The sequence below is a fragment of the Protobothrops mucrosquamatus genome, unplaced genomic scaffold, assembly GCF_001527695.2.
Source record: "Protobothrops mucrosquamatus isolate PMUCROS unplaced genomic scaffold, P.Mucros_1.0 scaffold707, whole genome shotgun sequence".
Classification (NCBI taxonomy): Eukaryota; Metazoa; Chordata; class Lepidosauria; order Squamata; family Viperidae; genus Protobothrops; species Protobothrops mucrosquamatus.
This window is the reverse complement of record NW_015386988.1, coordinates 171,857-197,514: the sequence shown is the minus strand read 5'-3', so window position 1 is coordinate 197,514 and position 25,658 is coordinate 171,857. Positions and strand designations below refer to the sequence as shown.

General features: G+C 34.9%; 1 protein-coding gene across 1 annotated transcript in view; it reads left to right on the top strand.

The window, feature by feature from the left end:
- DOK6 (docking protein 6) overlaps positions 1-25,448 on the top strand; it is a 170,515-nt gene extending 145,067 nt beyond the window's left edge. The window contains exon 8 of the mRNA XM_015818246.1: positions 25,315-25,448. Within this exon, the coding sequence (XP_015673732.1) occupies positions 25,315-25,448 (134 nt within the window). The remainder of the gene's footprint in view (positions 1-25,314) is intronic.
- Positions 25,449-25,658: the final 210 nt, after the last annotated feature.

Genomic DNA, 25,658 nt, shown 5'->3' with positions numbered 1-25,658 from the left:
AGCCGGAACGCGGCGGAACCGCGTTCCGGCACCTTTTTCCGGGCCGGCCGCACCGGAAATAGCCCCTCCCACACTGGAAATAGCCCCTCCCAAATTTTACTTGCATTCCTGTTCTCTAAAGGGGCGGTCCTAGGGTTTGATGAGGGCGTGGCCAGGTTTGAGTTCCGCCACCTTTTCTCCGAGAAAAAAAGCCCTGCTACAATGTACTTATTGCCCTTATTGTTCATGATCCCTGATATTGTTGACTGAGATTTTTTTTCATGATTATTAATATGGCTGCATACATTTCAATAGTGACTCCAAAAATGTATTGGGCCTATAATAAGTTCAACATCTCTCTGCTATTTATTAAAGCAGTCCATCGGGGTTTTTTTATTCTTTTGTGTGTGTCTGAAGAAAAAGTTAGCTGCTGCTTTAAGAACCATGTTAAATATCTAATCCAATCATAAGATTTCATCAGGCTCCCATAAAAGCCTAAAAAAGTTGGGCAGTTTTAGTGAATGACAGATGCTATATTCATATTCACATGAAGTCGGAAGAATTTCCAAATCATGTTGAATTGTGGGCATCCTTACTTCTTATTTGTATTTTTCTCATTTGTTAACTTGGACATTTTCTAGGTAAAAATGGATTAAAATGTCCTAAAGAGGTTTTTTTTATTGACAATGACATGGTTTATGCACTATTTCCTGTTATTAGCTACAATGATATGTATACCTTTGAATATATGTTTATATAATCTCTTTGGAAAAACCAGGAATCTTGTTTAGAAAATAACAAAACCTACAAACTGTATTGCCTAAGAGAGTATTTAACTGTTTTTGATTAAGCTAGAACAATGTGAAGTAAGGAAAATAAGAAATGAAATGTTTAGTTCGCTTAAAAATACTTCTATTCTTAAATTAACATCAGCAGGTGGGCAGCTCTTAAAAATACTGCAAAAGACAAATGCATGTATATAGTGCAGCATGTGGTTTTATGTCTTAAAGGCAAGTGATAAAGCAAAACAAAGATTTTTCTTTGAAACAGACTTCAAGTAAACACAATATGTGCATGTTGAAATCGTGTTATACTCCATTTTCTTTCTACTCTACCTATGCTACATTTTTTTTCAGTAAAAAAAATAATTTAGTGGAAGAAAAATACAATTCCCTTATTCCAGATTTGAAAATTAGCCAAGGTGATTGATTGAAACTGCAGACTCATTTAATATCAATTCCTACTGAAAATCTTACTCTTCGGTAGATATGTATCTGATTGATATGAGAGGTAAAAGGTATCAAGATGAACATAATTAAGACTGAAATTCTTAGCATAGGACAGTGAATAAATATATCATTAAAAATATTGAAAAAAATAATGGACTAAATGTTGTTTACTTATGTCCAAATCAAATATTTTATTGTTTCCACTATCAATTATACAATGAAGAGAGGGGTTCTTTGTACAAGAAAATGTTAAAGCAGTCTTAATTTATTGGAACTATGATCCATTGTTTGCCTACATTGATATTAGAACCAATCTATATCTCTTATCTTTCTAAACCATAACCATAACCAAATTTACTTGAAAAGTATATCCTTGGGGTTTTAAGTTATCTTTCAATAATATACTATTTAGATATTTTTTCTAGAAATAGAATGAATAAAGTCAATAGAATTAATAAAGTCATATAACTAATTAAATAATTGTTGCATTTAGCTCTTTTCTTTGTTCATTTCCTTTTCATGTTTAATTTTTGGTTATATATTCTTGGTAACCAACATTAAAAAAAGAAACCAATATTAATGTATAGCCTTTCTGTTTTCTTAAATAGCTAGTTTTCATAATGTAAAAACATATTCATTATGTTGTAGAAGATAAAAGTATTGAGAGAAGAACTGAACACAAAAGTGCTTTTCTGAGACACAGAAAAATAAATGACTGAAAACTATACTAATGTTTCAGGAGGGTTATTCTAGAATCATCATGGGAACTTAGTTTAATAGTGTACATTAAAAACAAAATTGACAGTTTCTGTGAACACAAGAAAAATATAATCTAATTTAGCTTTTTGAAATAACATTATTAAAATTTTGTAATTAAAATAGTATTATAGAGCTTAATTATAGTTTTTCATTATTCCATTTATAGTTATAGAATGGATGACTTTGAAATACTAGATGCAGAAAATGATATAAGTTGAAATCCACAACATTTTGTTCAATTGCTATAAAATATATTTATTAAGAGGTACTTAGTAAATGTATTTTATGACAAATGGATACAGTTTTATAGATCAACAACTCAATTTTTTTCCTTAGAAGATAGGAAGAACAATGTTTCTGCTGAAGCCTAAAGTACAAGTCATAAATGAGTAATCCAGCCACATAGCCAATGGAACATAAAATTAGTTTTGTTTTTCCCTCTTGTAAAACTCCTCTCCAACATGACAAAGGTGGCAGAATTTCACAATTAATGATTCACGTATTGCATTAAACTATAATATTATTTACTTGTTTTGGGCTTGATACATTGCCTGAATCAATACAAAATGTTTATACAGTTTCTAAATAATTTATAAATCATGTATAGCCATTAATAGATTAGCAGGATGTGTGAATTTATCCTACTATCTCTTTTCAACAAATCCTGCTTAAGAAAATTGACTTAACTATTTTATTCTAACATATCAGGGAAATGTTAACATGGGGAAAGGAACATCAACAGCCCTTATAGATTTCTTCTGATTTTCATCTATGTAATATTTATACCTTTGTGCAGTCAAATAATTATGGACACTGATACCAATTTTTTTTTGCTCCTACATATTTGGAAATTAGAAATTCATAATTTATTTCATGTATAACCCCACCTTTTGATTAAAAAAATCTTCTCAGACCAGTTGACAAGTATAAAATACAAACACCATAACTAAAATAAAATGTTAAAAGTCAACTCACAATTTCAAAGTTGTTGACGCCAAATGTTGCAGTCTAGGTTTTAATGAATGAAATAAATCAACACATAACTCTATCTATCTATCTATCTATCTATCTATCTATCTATCTATCTATCTATCTATCTATCTATCTATTTTAGAAAATTTATATAATTGCCTACTCACAGCGACTCTCGTTAAACAAGACACACCGGGTAACATTAACAACTGGGACCACTGGAAATAATCCATTAAATGCAGATACAACTCTTAAGCCTGGTTGTTACAAAACATCAAGAAGAAAAAAATCTTAAAATAATTCTCAAATATATAGCAGATGCAGTTATTTGAGGGAAGTTATATTATGGTATTCTTGGCAGCTGACAATTCATAAAACTCTTTCCAAATTCTATCCAGTATATTCACTAAAAACCCATATGATAGCAGTAATTAACAACTCAACTGAAATAATTAATCTAAGAGATAGTGGAAAAATTCTGAAATGCAAGTACTCCTCACCTAGTGACCGCAATTGGAACTGGCAGTTCAGTTGCTAAGCAATGTCTTGTAAAGTGAACTATCATATAACCATATCCAACTTACAATATCAATTCCAGCTGTGGTTTTAAGGCCTGGTGTCACATATGGTTGTTAAGCATGAGGTCAAGTGAGTGCAACTTGCAACTTTCTGCCAGCTTCCTGGTTGACTTTCCTGGCTGTGAATATCACAAATGATGATCATGGGACCATGGGACCCTGATACTGTTGTAAGTGCTCACCAGTTACCAAATGTCTAAATTATGATTACATGACTGTGGGGATGCTGTGACAACTGCAAGTTTGAGTACCACTCATAAATCTCCTTTTTTCAGTGCTATTGTCATTTTGGTTGCTGAATGAGTAACCACAGTTAGTAAGTGAGGACTACCGTATTGCTGCTATCTTAGTACTGATAGAAGAGAATATTTGTAGCTCGGTATTGGATGCTGGGGCTCTTCCTGCTCTTTTATATATTTCTTGTCTTATTTATTAGTAGTGTTATATTGATATTGTTCATTAAAATCTGAAATAAATAAACAGGAAAAATAGTAAAACTATAATCTGGAAATTATGTGTATGCTTCTTATAGGTGTTTTCAAATGGTCTTCAGACTTTTTTAAAGTTTTGCTTTAGTTTTTAATAGTACTTATCATTGTTCAGTACTTAAGATAATATTACTGTTCTAGCTATTAATTTATTGCTGTACATTTAAAAAGTAATTAGGAAAAAATACTTCTAATATTTTATCAATACTCATTTTACCACTGTAGAAGAAAAAAGACAATAATTATTTCATTCAAATGCAAAATACAGAGTTTAGAAGCAAAATAAATTGTATTGCACAACTTTACAAAAAAAATCATATGCAGAACATTAAAATAATTTTCTCAGTCATTCTACTCAGCTGTTGTTGTTGTTTTAAATTAATCCTGCAGGCATTTCCTTTGTGCCTGTATAACTATCTGCAAATTAAAGTATGTTAAAGAAATTGCTGGGGCATTCATCATTTTGGCATATCTACAGTTACGTTCTTATTTAAATAACTCTCCTAAGTGTGTTCTTTCATCTCACTATGAACTGAAACAATGAAAAGAATATAAAATATATTGCACTATGGCTTTGTTTAGACAGCAAGATGAGCCACAGCTTACCATGATGGTAATAAACTAGAGTGAACCTCTGGGCCCATCAAGGTGGCCACATTAAAGCGGGCAAAAAAAATAGAGTGGCATACATTGTGCTGCCTTCGGTAGTGATCCATATTGTGCCACGGTACCCAGGCTGACAAGTGATGTTGATCTGATTGTTTCAACGTAGGATAAATTTTAAAAATGTGATCAGTGAATTTCCCTGACCTTTTTTCCCCCCTTCCAATCATTTACCAGCAAGAAAAGCAGCCATCAATAGTTACATTTACATGTATTGGGACAAGGATAGGCAAATATAGGAAGATGCTTAGAATAGCACGTTTAGGTCCCTCTCAAGTTGCCCAAGTAACAGGATTCATATGTTCAAATGGTTCTTGCCTATGTCATGTCATATCCAGCTCTCTTCTGAAAGTGTGCTAAACTATGTACAAAACTAGCCTGGTTGACAGGTCATAGGCTGAAAGGTCACAGGCTGAAATGGGAAGGAGTAAGCAATAATAGGCCGTGCTGTAAGGGAATAGCAATGCTGTTGAGCAGCCATAGCCAACAGCATCCAGATATAGTAGCAATCATTTTATAAGCACTTAATATAATGTACTATGTTTTGTTAGATAATTAATGCAGTATGCAGTAGATATATAGAATGAAATAATAATTACAGTCAGAATAACAAAATAACAGAGTTGGAAGGGACCTTGGAGGTCTTCTAGTCCAACCCCCTGCTCAGGCAGGAAACCTTATACAGTACCATTTCAAATAAATGGCTGTTCAGTCTCTTCTTAAAAACTTCCAGTGTTGGAGCATTCACAGCTTCTGGAGGTAGGTTGTTCCACTGATTAATTGTTCTAACTGTCAGGAAATTTCTCCTTAGTTCTAGGTTGCTTCTCTCCTTGATTAGTTTCCATCCGTTGCTTCTTGTCCTGCCTTCAAGTGCTTTGGAGAATAGCTTGACTCCCTTTTCTTTGTGGCAATCCCTGAGATATCGTAACAATGGTATCATGTCACCCCTAGTCCTTCTTTTCATTAAACTAGACATGCCCAACTCAAGCAACCATTCTTTATATGTTTTAGACTCCAGTCCCCTAATCATCTTTGTTGCTCTTCTCTATACTCTTTCTAGAGTCTCAACATCTTTTTTACATCATAGTGATATATAACTGATATATATCAGTCAATATAACTGATGTGATAGGAAAAGGTAGAGGCAAAATGGGTAGGTAGAAGTTAGCCAAACTGGCATAGGAATAGCCATGTAATAAAACCTTTGAAGAATATGCCCTGTAAAACATGTGGTATGTTAACTGAGGCCAAATCACACTAGGCAAAATTCAGCTCGCCTTTCCTGTTCAAATCAGCATACTGTTCAGAATAGAACTAGTGGTCTCTCAAGAAAGCATTACAGTTAGTCCTCACTTAATGACTGTTCACTTAGTGACTGCTCAAAGGTACAATGGGCCTCTCCAGAGCTGCTTATGACTCTTTGAAGTTCTGACAGTTGCATCTCCCCACAATCATGTGGTTGTATTTTGGGTGCTTGGTAACCAGTTTGTATTTATAGCCATTTGCAGCATCACACAGTCACATGACTGCAACTTTAGGCATTTGTTGCCCCTTTTCCAGCATTTACTTCCAATTTCTGGCAAAAGACTCTCATTCAGGAAAACAGACTCATTTGACTATCGTGGTATTTGCTTAACAACCACCCCAAAAAAGGTCCTAAAATCAAGCATCGTCACAATTTAAACAGCCTATGATCATAATTCTAAGCTCAATTACAGTTGTAAGTCAAGCACTACCTGTAAAGTCACAGTTAAAAAAAACTTTTCTAGGACTCTTTCAAATACACAGTAAATTTATGTATCTAAGGAGCTTGCATGAGACTAACAACCACTTTGGAAAGTACTGTTCCAAAATTGTGCAAAACTTTTAGCTATCTAGAAATATATGTAACATTTCTGTAGCAAAAAATGGTTACGAAAGAGTAAGGCCCAGTGAATGGAACAGAAGAGACTCAACCATTGTAGTCTAAAGTGGATAATGTCAGCCACAATGTCAATTTAGCATCCTAAACTGTGATCGTGGCAGAAAGTATGTTAGAGAATAGAGAAAACTGGAATAGTTATTTGTCTTTAAACTGCCTAAACAGGCAATGACATCCATTCCTTCTGTCATTCATTCATTTGCAATTCTTACATTCCATAGATGCTAGAATGTTGTGTTGCATTTCTGCATTTGCTTTAATAAGGAACCTTATTGGGAGGGGGGAGTGAAAAAAATAGAAAACAAATAGAAAACAAACTTACTGAAAACCCTGTGGAAATTGTGGAGAACGGGTCCTATTCTCAAAAGCATCTCACAGCATGACATTGTCCTAAATCTTTGTTTGCTACCATCCCCCAAAAATATTTACTGTATATATATCCAGAGAGCTAGCACATGCTATTGCATTAAAAGTCAACAATATAATATAATATTCTTAGGCAGCAGGAGACCATTATCTCTCTGAAAATATTTTTTTCAGTGTTGTAGCACTTAGTTTACCAGTGCTAATAGCCAACTAAAAATAAAAATTATTCCTTCCCTGTTATAGCTTTAGCAAAAATGTCTTGATCTTTTACAGTCATGCATGTCTGCACATACATTCTGTTAAAAGAGAAGTTACAGCTTCCATATAATAAATAGGATCTCCAAATGGGCTGTTAACATGTTTTTAAGTGGTATTTCATACACTTTAGTACAGAGGATTTTTCAAAACCATAAAAAAGCAAAAAGAAACAAAAGATTCATTTATCCCCCTGATTGCCAGAAAGAGTTTTTTGACAAGTTACATTCTACCTTTCTCTTCCTCCAAACTCTCTTTTGATTGTTTTTGTAGCTTTGCAATCTACTTTTCCTTTTAAAAATAATTATCTGTTTTGTGTGATTTGATTGGTTTGGGGAAAGAACAGCTTGCTATACACTATGAAATTATACACCAGTATCCGAATGAGAAGATATGTACGTGATAGACAGCACCTAGTAATTCTTTACTTCACTCTTGAAACATTCATTCAGAGAGATCAGTGTGTCATATCACTGTTGTTATTCTCTTGCTATACAAATGAAGCCCCTTGTTCTTTATTGAGAAATGTACAACTTCAGTATTAGTGACTGTGAGTGGCAAAGTGACTATGGATGGGGGGAAGGACTTCTCTGTATCTGGGGGGTTTATCATCTTTGGTCTTGGACGGAGTTGCACTGCCACAAATGGACCCGGTCCTGGGTGGGTCCTCCTGGACTCATGGCATCTGCTTTAGGAAGAGGATCTGCTAGGGGGACCTTTGCTCAACTTCATGTTGTGCCTCAGTTGCGCTCCTTCCTGGACCAGGAAGCCCTTTTTTCAGTCACTCATGCTCCGGTCATCTCTCATGTGGACTACTGCAATGTGTTCTACATGGGACTATCCTTGAAGAGTATTCAGAAGCTGCAGCTGGTAAAGAATGCAGCCCTGTGAGCAATCTTGCATGCCCTGAGGGCTACTCATGTAACATCTTTGTTACATGAGTAGGATGCCAGTGTGCTTTGGGCCCAATTCAAGCCTTTTATGGCATGGGATCTTTAAAGCCCTTCATGACATGGGACCAGGCTACCTATCTTGTCCCATCCCACCAGTCAGGTAGGAAGGATATGATGCAGACCTCATTGGTTAAGAATTTCAGCTGGTGGGATCTAAGAAGAGAGCTTTTTCTGCCATTGACCGTGCCCTATAGAACATTTTGCACCCAGAGGTGAGGCTACCTCCCATTCTTCTGGCCTTCTGAAATAACATGAAGATCTGGCTCTGCCAACTGGCATGAGAATCTAACAATGGTATGCAGTCTTGATGGTGGTTAGCAATTAGAAGGCATTCTCTTTTTAATTGTTTTTAACTGTTTCTTAGCTATGTGTTTTTATATGGTTTTATGGCTTTTATCTATAAACTGCCCAGAGTCACTCAGACAGTGAGATGGGCAGGGAATAAATTTATGTGCTTCCTGACCTGAATGTTCAGAGAGAAAAAGAATTAGATTCAAACTCTGAAATATATAAAATGCAAGTAGCTCTGATGGAGCTTTGTTAATACACAAAACTTAGTTTGTGTTTCAGAATAAAGGGGAATAATGGCTGGGAAGAAAGTAACCTTGGGGAATTCTAATAAAAGGTTAATTGTTTTATGTACCCATAAAACAGGTTATGATCAATTACTTTGTACTGCATAATTTCCTTGTTATTCAGAGAAATGTATAGAATGCACATATGCATAGAAATTAATGCAGAACATGAAAATATATATGAGTGATATTTTCCAAAAACCTTAATGTGTTTAATAAGTGTGATAAAGTATGTGTTTTTCTTGTACTATAATTTAAAATAATTTAAAAATGTATTCATTGTGTCCCCCTTTTTTGCCATAGAAAGTAGGGGTTTTTGCAAACTCCCCGTAGTTTTCACAAAGATCTTGCTATCTTCCCTTTGTCACTTTTGCATGAATTTTTATTCTTAGTCCTACCTGCACAAATATACACCAAGAATCTAGAAATATCATTTCTTCTATTGTTTACCATCCCTGCTATAAAGATAAATTCTAAGTTGGAGAAGAGAGAAAGCAAAGTTTGCCTAATAAAGTCAATGGCAACTTTTTTTCAGTAGACGATGAGGCTATATTCATTTTGAATCATAAGTATTTCAGCAGAGAAATGAACCTCTGCCCGTATCTCTTAATTTCGCCTTTTAAACTTTCGAGTGCACAATGCATCCAATGTATGTGCTGATTCCTTTTTGGATTGTTTTATTTTCCTACAGTCATTTAGGTTACCTCACAAAGACTTTTGTATTACTTCAAGAATAGAATAGAATAGAATAGAATAGAACTAGAATAGAACTAGAATAGAACTAGAACTAGAACCTTGGAGGTCTTCTAGTCCAACCCCTTGCTCAAGCAGGAGACCCTATACCATTTGAGATAGGTGGGTGTCCAGTCTCTTCTTAAAAACCTCCAGTGATGAAGCACCCACGATTTCTGAAGGCAAGCTGTTCACTGGTTAACCGTCCTCAATGTTAGGAAGTTTCTCCTTAATTCCAGGTTGCTTCTCTCTTTAAATTTAAATATCAAATTCACTGGCACTTTTGTGCATGATTGGTGCCATTTTGGGTACATATGTTTAATGTTTAGTAAATCACTGCAAATGGCCATAAATGTGGGCTGGTTACCGAGTGCCTGAAATACTGGGGGGAGGGGCACAACAGTCAGAATTTTGGAACCAATAAGTACCTTTGGGTGTTAACTCTGTAAGGTTGCTAGACAATCAGTTATATGTCGGGGGTTATCTGTAAATTGTCATTTTAAATGATTATATCCTGTTAGTTTTTCACATGTTTGTGTGTTCTAACAGAACAAACATAGAGAAAATGGTTGGTATTGATTGTGTTTGTTATATGGTGTCTTTAAAATTTTAGAAAATTCTGGTTTCCTTGGGAAATCTTCACAGTCAACAATTGATCTACTATATTTAAGCAATGGCATTAGAAGGTTTAATATTGGTTTCCTTCTACTTAGCCATTCCAAACATTCCTTTTTTAGTTCTTTGTAATACTTCACTTTATATACTTCATCTTCACCATCTTGAAATACTAAAATTGATATGAGAGTAAGTAACATTCCCCAAAGTGTTTTAAGATTATAGCTAGTCATCAAGATTTTTTAGAGTTCAGTCATAAATGTTGCCTAAATATTGTGCTGGCTTCTTGAAGCAAGTTGATTATAGTTCTCAAGGGCTGAATAGCAAACTGCTTAGAAAAAATGGTAGTCAAATTTTGCTCAAGGTAATTTATCATGAATGCTAAAGGGACATATTAAGGTTCATCAGATGGAGCCAATAGTTAAGAGATAATCTGCTCAATAGAGCATCTTGTGTATCTATAGAATGGTCTCCATAGGATCACTTTACAAGACTTAAAAGACTTCATTCTCTATTGTTATATATTGTTATTTGCAAGTTCTGATAAATAGCAACAAAAATGCAAAAAAAAGCAAATGTGTTTCTTCTCCCAAAAGCTGTATATTGAGTAGTGCACAATGGGGAAAACCTCCTATAATTTGGCGGTAAACTTCAACGTATGTAATATTTTGGAATAAGACAGAATAAACTAGAAACAGTTTTTCTAAAAGAGTACATTTTCATCTTTTGCCCCATGGGTAGGGAACTATGTTCCTTTTATGACTTTTATGAACCATGCTGGCTCAGGAATTCTGGGAGTTGAAGTCCACAAGTCATAAAGGGGCCACAGTTCCCACCTCTGGATTAGACTAACATCCAAATGTCATAAAACAGTAATTCATACTATATCTGTTTAATAAAGCGGCAACATATTTCTTACTGTTCACAGCATCTGTACACCTCACAAGATAACCTGGTGTTTGCCAAGGCCACATCTGACTTTGACCTATCTTGAAGAATTAGTAGTCATAGGAAATCAGGCATCATCTGCTCAAATATTGCTTTCCTGTCACAAATACTTTACATTTAGACTGTTCTCACAGACCTTTATTTGATTCCAGAGACTTGGAGAAGCTTGGCCTGCTGAATGTTCAGCAAAACAAGAAAACTGACTTGGAAGACAGTAGTGATTAAATGAAAGAAATGCAGAAGCACAAATAGAGGAATAGGACAAAAATTGCTTTTTAATTCAAATTAGGCAAATATTAGAAATTTACTTATTTGTTTTTCCATTTAGATTTTTGCCATACTTGACTTATGACTGGTTGCTTTGAGACCATTTGAAGTTCTGACAGACCTTCCAAAGGGTACTTATGACCCAGGCTCAAAGTTCTGACAGCCACACACATGTACACACACACATGGTTGCATGATCACGTTTTTAGCCTTGGCAACTGGCCATTTGCAGTATCTCACAGTCACATGACCATCATTTATGACTTTTTTTTTTTGTTAAAAAGCAACATTTACTTCCAGTTCCTGGCCAAAAAAACCCCTCCCATTGCAGACAAAGAATTCACTTAATGAGCATTTTTTAATTTCTATTTTACTGTGTGAATTAAATCTCTCTCTTCCTTTCAAAAGACTTCAGAATGTTTACATTGTTTTTACGTAGATTGCTCCCATTGTCTGATTTTTTTCCCATGATTATAAATGTATTTTTAATATAGAACTGTATTGAATTCTGACATACAAATTTTCTCTTTCTTCCATCCCAAACACAAAAATAAATCAAGCAGTTATTAATATAACATTTCTTTGTTGACATGACTTTAAAAATGGTATTATCAAGAAGTTCTTTAAATCACTGGCACGATACCTAAATGGGTCTTCCAAGTATCTACAGTTCTTTTTTTTTTCCCCTGTTGCAAAAAAAGCCTTCTGTTTTCTATTCAGTGTATTTCTGAATTTTTTTATGGATTTTTGAGCTTTATTGCTGCAAGTTAATCCTTAGAGTGCTGCTGTTCCTTTATTCTGTGACATATAAGACCATTGTTTGGCTGCCTGTCCACACGTCTGTTCACAAATACCCCATGGAACAAATACCAGATGATCCCTTTCTTGGGAATTAATCAAAACAAAGGAAGTCAAGGGAATGAAGATTGCACAGTGAAAGATAGGATACACTAATAAACTTTAACAACATGGGGTATTACTGGAAGTCAGTCTTTGTGATAATTCATGAATAAGTGAGAACCTTTTTTCTTGTTTTGCCACTAGCCAAATTATCTCATTTGGTGGATTAGCTTGTCTAAATTATTACAAAATATATTCTGCTTCAAAGTTGAACATCTTTAGTTACACAGCATTATCCTGTGGATGACTATAACATTTCCTCTTATAATTAGATATTTTTGATATGATAGAACTACTTTAATAGTAGAAAGTACTTTTAATGAACAAATGTTTTTAACTTTAAATGAACACTAGGCTTCATAGTTTTCTATTGAACTGTAATAATACAGTAAAATTCAAAGACTATATAAAGAAAACATTAAATAGAACAGGCTTATATAGTGCTTTGTATTCAGAAGAAAAAGATGTTTTAGAGTGCATGGGTGTGGCACATTAAGAAGTGCATTGCAACGCACTCAAAACAATCTGTGCCTAGATTCATATGCCTACCTCTGCAGTTGAAGTGGGATTCCAGGGGGGAAAAATTGTAGATGACTTGACAGACACAATTATGAACATGTTTTTTTCTTCAAGTGAAATGATGCTCATTTCTAACACAAATAAAGTTGCCACTTTTACGTCTTGGGGTTCGCGGCATTGAAGCAACACACACTCATGTTGTAACCAAGTTCTTCTTTATTCATTCCACGTTACCACTCAGTAACACAACAGGCTCGCAGGCCTTTTATAGTTTCCCAAACAGCCTATCATAAATCTGCTTTGTTCGCGCCTTGCGCCTGCGCACAAGACCAGCGCCAACCAGTCTGGTCCCGGGCAGCTTTTGGGTTGCCCGGGACCATTTGCAACATTTCTGAGCCTGCTGAGCTGCCTCATCAGGCCCAGGACACAACAGCCACTGCATCATAAATTGATGTATTTCTATTAATAGACAATTGCATTACATTAACATCTGCATTGTTTCTGATTTGTTAAAATAAATGTTTCTCCCTCGGTACAGTTTCAGAATGGTAACCGTAGACCCCAACAGGACAAGGAATCTCTCAGATTCAAAAGCCATTTCTTTCACTTAGGCAGAAAGAATGTAAGTTCCAGATACTATGCAGTATGTTTCAGGTAGTTTTCTTGAAACTATAGATTCAGCCAGCTGTTTCTTGCCCCCACTGCATGGTGATATATTTTTATTATAGTTGCCTGAAGATCTCTGTTATAAATAAATTTGCGTGTCATAATCACATTATCAGGCAGCACATTTTTTGCACCTTCTCTTGAATATGACACCATTTGAAACCATACAGATCTCACACTATACAGAATGCATAACATTTCATAACCAAAATAAAAGAAATATAAGCCAGTGTATAAGCACTGCCTTTGCATCTTGTCTGTAATGAAATTTCCCTGCAATTTCCACCAGTTGAATCTAATCTCTTCCTTTTGGAGCCCTGCTCCATTTTCTTTATGACAGCCTCTGAAATACATGAAGACAGTTTTCCTTTCTTCTTTTGATCTCTTCTCTAGATACTTATGTTTGTTATCTCACAGCAAATATAGAGATATTCAAAAGAAAAAACTGCAGCAGAATGTAACATAGAGTAAACTACTTTTATTGATCTGAGTCAGCAGGCAACTAAGTTACACACACAGCTGCTGCTATTTATCTCTATTCAAGTAAAACATTTTATGTACAAGTAAACCTTAATTCAAAGTTCTTCAATAGACTCACAACCAGACAACAGTAAATGACTCAATGCATATTATACTATGTGTTATTTTATTGTATGGAATATAATGTTTTGAAAAGTAAATCCTGGCACCTAACTATTCAATTTTGTATGTGTAATCTGGAGACAGAGAGAAAATCAGTGTTTCTGCTCCTGGTTATCTTATCTCATCTTGGAAGCTAAGCAGGGAAAAGCCTAGTTATTATTTGGATGATAACTACCAGGGAATACCAAGAGTGTGGTCTAGACCAGTAATTGGTGAAATGTCCCTGTATAAGGCAATGACAAATCTCTTGTTAGCCCTTCATCATAAGAAGCACAATAATGAATAGGTTACATTAAAAGAAACTTTCAAGACTGGAAGTATTTCTCCCTTCCTTTCTTTTTAATCTCCAAAGAACTAGGTAGGGTATCTTCTAAAACATTTCCCATGTAACCTCTCCTTCTGTGGACTGAAATATCTTTCACATACCAGTTATTCAGTCTGTGGCTTTTCCTCCTGTTTCTCAAGGCCATTCTCACATATCATTCTGTGTTATAGACAAGAAAATTGCATAGACATTTCTTTGAAGACACCATTCACCACTTTACTGGGAGAAAGCAGAAGTAGTAATGAATAAATATAAATAAATGCAATTACCCATATTTTGTTTTGCAATGTGCAACTGTATTTTTTCCATATAGAAAGATGCAAAGACATTGGCTTCCATGTTATCCCTAATATATACCAGAGAATGGAGAAAACAAGATGCCATGTTAATTAAACCAAGCGTGGACATTGTAAAGAAAAATAGGCTGTGACGGACTACAGTGAAGTGACAGTTTTTCAAGAAGGAGGGAACACATTCCAAGGAAGAGGATGAGACAAAAGACAACACAGGGTGGAGAAAGATAATTAAGGTAGCCAGGGTATATCTGTTAGTATGAGAGTAGTAAAGGGTTAACCTGACAACATACTGTCTATTGGTGTGAGCATAAAAACTTGACTGGATTGTTCTATGTCATTCTTGGGCTGGGCTTGACAGTGGTTCTTTTTTTCTTCCAGCAGCTGGAGTCTCAATTACTGTATTACAGTAGATAGAACTTGTTAATTGTTGCTTTGCTGTGCTGTCATGCTTCTCTTCGCTGGTGGACTGAACACACTTAGAAGTGAATCAGCTTTGACTCTCAATTATACAGTATTTTGAATATAAACTTTCAGATAGTAGAGCTATGCATTTCATCATTTCAAGTTGTTTCACTTGAAAGCTGGTATTTGTATCCCAGAGTAATTCAGCTAAAGTGTAGAAATCGCAATCAAGTAGGAGAGAGCGCCTTCTGAAGGAAGCTGACTTCATCTATATAAATAAAAATGTAAATGTTCGTTTGTTCAAAATCTTAAATCTCCGAAAGTTCTTCACCGATTGCTTTGAAATTTTGACACAACGTTGCATTCGAATACGCATGTGTTTTTATATACCTATATTATATAGATGTCACACCTGTGACAGGTAAAAACATGCTATTTTGAAAAACAGCACCATCTGTTGGACATAAAAGCAACACACGCTACGATTTTACCATTCCATTTCAATGTTTCCGATTTACGATCCATTTACGATTTCCAAATTTCCAATTTTATGATTCCATTTCAATGTTTCCGATTGCATTGTTAAATTGAATTTTCATAGATTTTGATTTATTTTCATTTTGATTTAATTATTTCGTGTGACATTGCGTTGGAATTGATGCACATACAATGGAACAACAAANATTGCCACAACTGCGTGCAGGATTGATGCTGCATTAAAACTCTCCTCCTGCAGAATCTTTCTGATCATGAATCGTGAATAGGGAGTTTGCAGGAATGTTTTATAGAAAAAGTAACACAATAAAATAAGCTCAAAAATACAACAAAACTTATTAAAGAAATTTGAAATAAATGTTAATGCATTCTGTGAATGAGATTGAACTCTGATGAGCTGCTTTCACATGGAAAAAAACCTTCAAGAAAATAAAGTTTGGACTTCCAATTAAAACACTAAAATTTCAGCAGCATCCAAATATTACCACTAGCAACTGGCATTAAAAAGCTATCAAGGAAAAAGTCAGTTATGTCTCCATAGGGAGAAAGTTTCACTGTTACAATGCCATCATTAAGTAGGTAGTTTCCGTTTCATTCACCTGCTACATCTTTGATAAAAGATACACCCAAACATCAGATACCACAGAGATATAAGCTGCCACATGTGCACCAAAAAATAAAGCAAATTGACATCATCAAAACTCAAAGCAGGGCAGGATTTTAGTTAGATGGCCTTGGTGAATAATGCATGCGCTTAAAACCCTTATAGTAAAAATGGGGTAGCATTTCCAGAACTGTGGGAAGCTGAGATATTATTGTAACTTGTATATTATAATAGTGAACTTATGTTCAGTCCAAATGTTGCTGAACTACAGCTCCTAGCAACACTTAATGGTGAGGTAAATTGAAAGTTGTAGTGAATGTTCCTTCACTCTGCAAAGATGTTATTTTTGGAAGGCATTACTATAATACTAGAGCAAGATTTTGCTTCTACAAAATAGAGATATAAGCAAGAGCTTCTTTCTACCCTAAAGTGGTTATGGCAATATTAAGATCAAGGCAGCAATGCTGGTTCCTGTTCTCTTTAGGAAAGACAAATCAAAGTACAAATAACCTTTTCTGAAATCCTATCAGTTTGGAAGTTATTGTGCTTAAAAGCAAGTTCATGTTTTACTCTTGTAGTAAATATTAAGGAGAGTACAGTGTGGTGAGGTACAGTGTTAATAGCAAAGTTATTTTACATATAATTACATTTCTAATAGCTTAATACTTAAGTTGAAATAAAGATGTTCACAAATTGCTGCATAATTAGTGAATGGCTACATGATAAACATTAACTGGTCAGCATTGCTGTAAAACATTCTACATATGCTTTTCCACATCTTGTCAAAGGTTTGGGAAAAAAAGATTAAACAGAACCATCATCACGTTCATTTGTGACTGCTTTCAAAGAAGCAGGTGGCAAAGAAAATGGCAATATTTTTTTTTAGAAATTTACTCTCAGAAATTGGAAGTTTTTTTAAAAAATTATGATAGTGATTTAGTTCATGAAACATAGTTTGGATAGTGTTAGTTCTTTAAATTTAAATAAAATTATAGGACAGGACCACATAAGCCTGATTAGATTGATTAATTGATGTAAGTTTATTATTTTCCTCTCAGACCTCAGTCTGAAAATATATAGTTGGGTGGTATTTCTGGAAAAGTGAATATTTCTTTTTCAAAACACTTTGTCCTAAGAAAGCAATGGTGAGCTTTCAGGGTGAACGGCCGTGATCCAATTCTGCTGTTGGGACATTTCATCAGCAATTGTGGCTGGCATCTTCAGAGGCGAAGCAAGCTACTTTGTGGTGTATCTCTTCTCATCAGATAAGCAACCGAAGGCCTTTTTCATAAACCAGAGCCCTGCATTCCAGAAACTTATCACTGCTTCATTGATGCCAGGCATGACATCCACACCAGCACTTTCTCCTAATTTTTTCAAATGGCTTTTCACATAGTTCTTTTTCTGTGAAGCTGCCATAAATTATTAAGCCGGATATTGTAACTTCTATAGTCAAAGTATTAAAGATGCTGACAGTCTGAATTCTGACTCTTCGTAGAATTAATTCTATGGTTTTAGGTGTTGGATTCATTCATTCTAGGTTAGACTAGATGATCTCCAAGGCATCCTCCTACTCATACTTTTCATGATGTTCTCTAGGCATTTTTGTTTGCTTCTAAATGAAACTATATGTCTTGTTTTCATGAATCAAAGAAGGCCCAGTATGTAAGTTTATTCATGATTTCTAATCTCATTGTAGCATACTTGTTACAAAAAAAATAAATAATTTGGACTTCCTTGTGACTCATTTTTCCTGCCTATATAGTCATGCAAATTAGTATATTGAATAATTAGCTTGCTAGGTTAAGGACAGAGAAGACTGAGTTCAAATATTTAAGCATGAAGATCATTGGGTGACTTGGTTTTTGATATTTATATTAACCTCAACTTTGCCATAAATACCCCTGCCATCCAAACTAAGGCCATGTTCTAATTCTAACATTATCTTATTTCTCAAAAGCACTCTTTCATCCAAACCAAAGAGCAGGCTACAACATACAATTTAAAATCAGACAGTCTTTGTTCTTCTCTTTCCTTTGCATCTTGAAGAATTTTGTATTTAACCCTTAGTTTTTTTCCCCACCATATAAATCTGGATATATATTTTTTTTGACATTGCTTAAAAAGTGTATCATTTTTCAAAACAGATATTGTTTCAAATAAAAACATTATTCTAGGTAACATATTCATTTTTACCACAGAAATTCTTCCAAACGATAAATGTATTTTTTCTTCTTAAATCTTTGTTAATTTCACTCCATACCTTGACATAATTATTTTTATATAATTATTTTGAAATGACATACAATTCATATTTATCATAGTAATGCCACAGTATTTTACTTTTTCTCAGTCTGGAATCCAGTCTTTACCACTAATTCTTTTTGCTGTTCCATTCTCATATTTTTGTGAACATCTTTGTTTTTCTCATTATTAATTTTAAAACCATTGAAACTATCATTCACAAATGTTTGTATATTTTGTATGTTTGTATATTTCTGTTTTAATCTTCATCCCAACTATTCTCCCATCTTGCTTTACATCTCTATAATACAATATTGTATGCTGTATTGCATTATAATATATAATACAAATATTTTTCAAAAACTCAAAAGCCAGAATGAAGCTTTTCTTCATACAGTATGGTATAGATAATAGTTTCCTTCTTCATAGATGGGCAAAATGGAGCTTTGTGGGAATAACTTAGGAAAGAGGGTTGGGATGCCTGGAGATCCATATACTTGAGGGGTAGGCCCCATTTTTGACATAGGTTGCCCCCATATTTACATCAGTATTTAATGCATGAATATTTAAGAAATGGATTCAGAAGTTATACAGTCTTGACAATGAGGTTCTCTATGGATCTGATTATCTCACCCCAGTGGTGGGATTCAAATATGTGAACAACTGGTTCTCTCCCTTCATTTAATTTAAGTACCGTATTCTAATTTTAAATAAAAATGTATTGTGCTTTATTCTCTCTTGCAGTGGTCTTGGATTCTTACACAACGGTTTATCTGCAAAGTATAGAATTTATTACTAAACTATAGTCACTTCTTTGCAATTAAAAAAGAACAGGATAGTTATTGTCCCATGCAGCATCTGCCCTATTGACTATCTAAGAGTTAAGAAGCAAAGTATCTTTCTGGAAACAGAGTTAGCAACAACTATTTAAATAGTAAAAGGATGAAAATGGTATGGTTTTCTCCTGAGTAATCAAGGTGATTTAGACATTATTGGACTGAGCACCATTATAATAAATTCTAGATGTTGTTTCAGGAGTAATCATTTGCACATGGTCATTAGTGGCATTGGCTGTTTCATATTCAGCCTGATGCATTCAACTGAACACACCACTTAACTTTGCTAACCAATTGATTTGGCATTAACTAAAAGTGAGGGATAGCCATAATTGCTAAATTACTTTTAGACAACCTTATTATCCAAGAAGACAAACTGTTAAGTGCAACTCTGGCTCATGGTGAGGTGCGATTGTTTACTGTTTCTCTTCTTCATAACTTGTCACTCTTATGCTCATTAAGTGATCATCTCTTTATTTATTTTTGTGACTTTGCATACCAGGACAATAAAGCAGATATCCATAAAATGTACTAAATATTCTGAGTTGTGAATTGAATTGGCAAAGAATGAATTAAGAAGTTCTTATTAAGTACTACAGATATGGGCAATGTTTTGTGTAGCAGAAAGAAATGAATGGGCCAAAAGGGAGAAACAGGCCCTAGAGCAGGGGTTCCCAACCGGGGGTGTGAGACAATATTCCAGGGGGTGCAAAAACTTGGGTTTTCAAAATTATAGTGTATATGCATAATTTGTTGCCGTTATTTCGAACTTTTGTAAGAGGTGCGAGAATATATCAGAAGCGTTCTAGGGGTGCGGGGTATAGAAAAGGTTGGGAGCCGCTGCTCTAGAGCCTATATTTCAGGTTTAGAACCAAGTGTTATTTGAACAGGAAGCAGTATACTCTGGCTGAAGAATTATGTCCACTTCATTTTCATCTACTACAGTTGGTTGCTCCATTCATAGTGTCAGTGGAAGTTATGCCCCCATATCAGTATTTGCATATTTTCTAGGTATTCTTAAGTATTAAAAATTATTTTTTTTAAAAGCACCATGTCTAAAGATTTTTAATAACACCTCACCAATGTTCAAGTCACTGGTTTTAGGGAGCAATATTATGCATGTCTTATCAGAATTAAATCATATTAATTTCCATGGCTTACTGGTACGTTTCATGTCAGTGTATGGATATAATATCTCTTTCTCTAGAAGGAAACTGTTCTATAGTAAATCTTTTGTGAATATAGCATTTACTGAAACAGATTTGGATGAAAGAAAAAGGTGAGCAGTTACAGCTATAGCATTACCTTTTCTTGAATCTTTACACAAACTTTGTTACTGTACTTAAAACCGATTTGTTACATTACGGCATGTATGTCTAGATCAGTAGTCCCCAACCTTTGGGGCACCAGGGACTGGTTCCATGGAGAAAGCTTCTTCCGCGGACTGGAGGTGGCGTGGTTTCGGATGCTGCCTGCATCCCATGGATGGGACTTCGCTTGTTTGCGCAGACCAGTTGCTGGCATGCCGCGGACTGGTGCCAGTCCACGGACCAGGGGTTGGGGACCTCTGGTCTAGATGACAGACAGATCAGTTGAAAGCTACTTTCTCTTGCATCACTTGGTTGGGATAATGCCCGCTGGACATGCCAGATGAGGAGGAGTATAAACATGACAATATTCAACCTTGGCTTGTGTCTTAAAGCCCCATCTCAAGCTAGTAATCACTTTTTTTTTAAATAGTCTCTCCAATCCTTGCCTGAATCAAACAATTTTTGTTCAGTGACATAAACAGAATTTCATATAACTTTATAAAGACACTATAAAGACTGTTGCAGTTGCTTCTTAAGTGCTGATTTCATAAAACAGCACGTTCTGTGGAGCTTTCAGCTATGTAATTCAGGCCCTGAAATACTATTGTACTGGAGAAAGAAAGCTTCTCTAACATAACCATGTTACTTTGTGACTGCTGAGTAAAGCTGTGTGGGAATGGTTAGGAACTGATACCACGGTGCCTTTATGTAATTGCTGCTCAACTACAGCACATATCCTTTGTAATATTAAATAAACTATTTCGGAGATGAGCAGTCTACAGCCCACAGCTGTCATGCAGATGCAGCCTTGGCACTTTTGCCATCTTTTTATTGAATTTCAACAGGGTTGAAATTGACTTCCCTCAAAGAAATTGCATTTATCGTGTTTTCCTTTGCAATGACTCTGCTTGATTTAATTGCTGAGTTGTCTGTGGGATCTCCAAGAATGATAATTCTGATGTGTGTAATCTCATGTGGCTTCAGAGTTCATGCCCACTATGGATCTGACTCAACATATTGAGGGATTAATGCACACAGGAGTTAAGGAATGGGAGGCACAATGTGCCAGTGATGCTGTCAAGTTCGTGGTCCAATATCTGCAGTTGTTCAGGATTGGATAAGGAGGAACAGATTCAGGGTCTTTTTATTGAATTGCAATTTTTTTCTGATGCCAGTCACTTTCTCTCTTTGTTTTTTTTTTTCCCCTAAGGCCTTCATTGCTACCTTATTAGATACTAGCCTAAAACTAGCTTCCTCTTGGCTGCTGGTTCCTTTACTGTTGACAGTCGATCCTAAAAATTATATTTTTATGTATGACAATTGTTACTTGAGTTATAGTTATAGTATGTTGTATTATATTTCTGTTTGCGAGCTCCTAAGAGTCAGCATGATCGAAACAATATTAAACCATCAGTAATAAAAAAATCAAATGTGATAGAAAATGAAAAGGATTTTCTTGGATGTTAAATTATCTTCAGAATGCAACAGTCAGAACCAGGCCAGTCTCACGTTATAAATCTTACAAGCTTGAAGCAATATCTTTCCACAAAGGGCTAAATCATTTGTTTGCTTTCTTGCTTGCTTATTTACTAGATTATAAAGAATTAAGAACTCAATTCAACACACATTGGTTATTTATTTACTATCAAGTTGAATATATGAGTTGGAGTAATGCAACTCATGGCTAAGTGTATTATGTATTTCATCCATTAAGTCTTAGTGATCTACAAGTTTTTCTGGGAGTATTTGATCTTTAAAGTCACACACACACACACACACACACACACACACACACGCATATATATATATGAGTCCCTAGATTTCATATCCTGAGAAATATCTTCCTCAGATGAATTAGTTTATTTGGATCACAATCTGGAAAAATGGCATTTTATCTACTATCCTGTTTTATCTACTATCCTATTTTTAAAAATTGGGTTTTTTTTTTAAAAAAGAACATAAAAGTTTTATTTAAATGTTCTTAATACCAACAAGAATAATTTATTTTATTAAAACAACATTTTTCTTCTTACCTTGGTAAGTTAAACATCTCCATAGGACTTCCTCTGTTACATATCCCCACAAAGCTATTGTCTCTAAATAAAATCTGATACACTTCTGAGACATATTTACTAAAATATCCTCAGTTCTGTTTCTGTATTTGGCTCCAGATATATAGAATTTATCATTGGTGATAAAAAAAAATATTTTTGGGGTGAGACCATTACAAACATCATGAACTTTTAATTTACTTTCACAGTTCAATGAAATCTGAGGGGGAAAAGCTGTTCTAGTCTTAGCTTATTATTTAATGTTCTCCCTTCAATTCCTGACAATAACATTGATTCAAATTTCTCATTGACAGATGCAGTTGTAGAGTTGGGGGGGGCAGTTATAGCTCCTGAATTGGGGTACCTTGGACTAACTGATCAAAATATGCCAAAATTAACTATGCCAAAGTTAAGATTAGATGGGAATAATTTAGTACGAAGGCTAGTGAAGTAGTCTGCTGTATCTTTCTAAAATACATTACAATATGAGAAGGCTTTGATTGTCCAAAGGCATAGAGGATGGTAAAGGTCAATACTGCTTCACTGAGCACAGCTGAGGGCAACCAAGGCATAAATTAGTTAATGGCGTGCAATGTAAGAATGGTAAATGCTAAAGAGCATTAATTAACAAATGCAATAAAATAGACATGCACTGTATCTGCAAAACCAAGAGAAAGAGAAGGGTAGAACAGATCTAAATGATCTATAGAGCTAATGTATACACAAGGGAAAAGAAACATGGTTTAATTATGAGTGAAAGGGCAAAAATATCTGTCATAAAGAATGGATTGCGGTCATCTAGTTTAGGAATCCATAGTTTGGTAATAGTGGCATGTTACATCCCAGTGAACATGATAATAGAACTAGGGATGGGTTTAGAAGGGAAATGTGCAATATTATGATTTTGTTTTCCTTTCCCTTTTACTTTTATTATTCAGTATTACAAAATCAGACTCTTCTGTTTAGCAGTAAACTGTAAAGCCCATCTTCTAGCTTGGGCTATTTACTTAGATTTATATTTTACTGAAACTTCCCCAGCCCCCAGGTTCTTTAGAACAGGGGTGTCAAACTGCCGGCCTGTGGGCCGGTTGCATCATGCAGAAGCCACGCCCATCCCAACTCTGGCAATGCAAAAAAAGTCACAATATGTCGCAACATGTCACGTGACACTGCAAGTTTGACACACGTACTTTAGAGGATTGTGTATGTAAAATGTAACCTTACTTGCTTCATATTATTGGGCATGTAATGTGATGGACACAAGCTCTCTTTAAGATGTTTAATACATGCTTTGCCTTTATGACTGAGAAAGGAAAGAAATAAAGTTGCTTCATTCCCTTGTGGATCTTCACAATCCAAATAAGATGTCTGTTTTAGAGATATTCTTGGTAATTAAAAGACAGAGTATAGGGAATTAAGTTTATGCTTTCAGAGGAATTCTGGCATATCTGCAATAAGAAGCACAACATTAAGATCAGGCAACTTTATTTTTATAAAGAGGGTGGCTTTAATTTAACAGGGCATTTTGTTGAACCTCTGATTTATTGTAATCTCATCAGCTGGAATCTCATGGATGAGTAATGACTGTCAAGAACAACTTACAAAAAGCCTCTAATATTCTAACCAACAATGTATACTAATGCATTCCTTTCATTATTTGGCTGCCACCTTGCATTTAATACAATTATGCATTAGCTTTTTGAAACTGAAAGACATCTAAGCTGTGACATTACATACTGACAGTCAAGAAATTAACAGACTCCAATAAGTAAGTTATAAAGTTATAGGTGCTTTCTCACTTTAGATGTCATAAAGTCAATTATCTAATGATTATATTGCCCTTGAAAATGCAGGTTAGAGCTTCATAGTCTGCTCTTCATTCTTTCTTCACTCATTCTGCTGCTACTCATAAGATTTCTTGATTGGTCTGTTCCTGTGCATTCAACCGGCTCATTAAATATGGCTTTAAACAGTAATTGCCTAATGTTGTTGTCCATACTGCTATTAGCAACATTCTTATTTGTTGTTATTGATCAGCAATAAATACAAATACAAGAAAAGCAATATAGAAAATAAAAAATAACAGGGAAATCAAAGATAAAATAACTGAAATCAATATTTTAGTGTCTCCATCTTGAATAATTTGTACAGCAAATGCTGGTAGAGACTTTGCAATACTTTGATTTGAATTCAGAAACATCAAATGCTTGAATTATTGAACGTAAAGCACATAAATCTTACATCCAAAATTGCTTATGAGTTGTACAAAAAAAAAAGCTTAAAAATAAAAGGGAAAAATGACCTGAAAGGTGAATTGACATATTTATCAGCACAGATGTCCATCTACTAGCTTATACAGAGAAAAACTAAAGAAGAAATACAAACTAAATACTATACTATCACAGGAGACCGAATTCACATTAACATATTTACAACAGAAATATTGGGAGAGTGGTGAAAGATCTGGTAAGTTGTTGGCTAATCGTTTAAAACAAAAGAAAGATAGGGCAATGGTTTCAGTTATTAAAAGAGGAAGGAAGGAAGGAAGGAAGGAAGGAAGGAAGGAAGGAAGGAAGGAAGGAAAGAAAGAAAAAGAAAGAAAAGAAAGAAAGAAAGAAAGAAAGAAAGAAAGAAAGAAAGAAAGAAAGAAAGAAAGAAAGAAAGAAAGAAAGAAAGAAAATGCATAAACTCTTTCTCCTTTGTCTCCTTGCTTCTCCTTCCCAGGGCACAGTCTTGCAAAGGTGGCTCGTGCACAGACATTTCCCAGCTACACCTCAGAACAAAGTGAGGAGCATGAGCCACGCCTGTCCCTTTCCAGCAGCTATGGATTCAGCTACAGCTCGGACCTTGTGCAATGACACACATCTGGTGTTTGAACAGAGAGACACTCTAATGTGGAACCTACCTGCAGGCCCTGGAAGCCATTGATCTTTCCTTAGGTGTCCAGAGAAGTCTCCCGCCTGATGACAGTGGAAGTAAAAGCTTGGATCACTGCTTCCTTGAGGCAGAAGTCTAAGTCTTTTCTTTATTTAAATTTTATAGTTGTTTTTGTCCATGTTTTTTTAAAA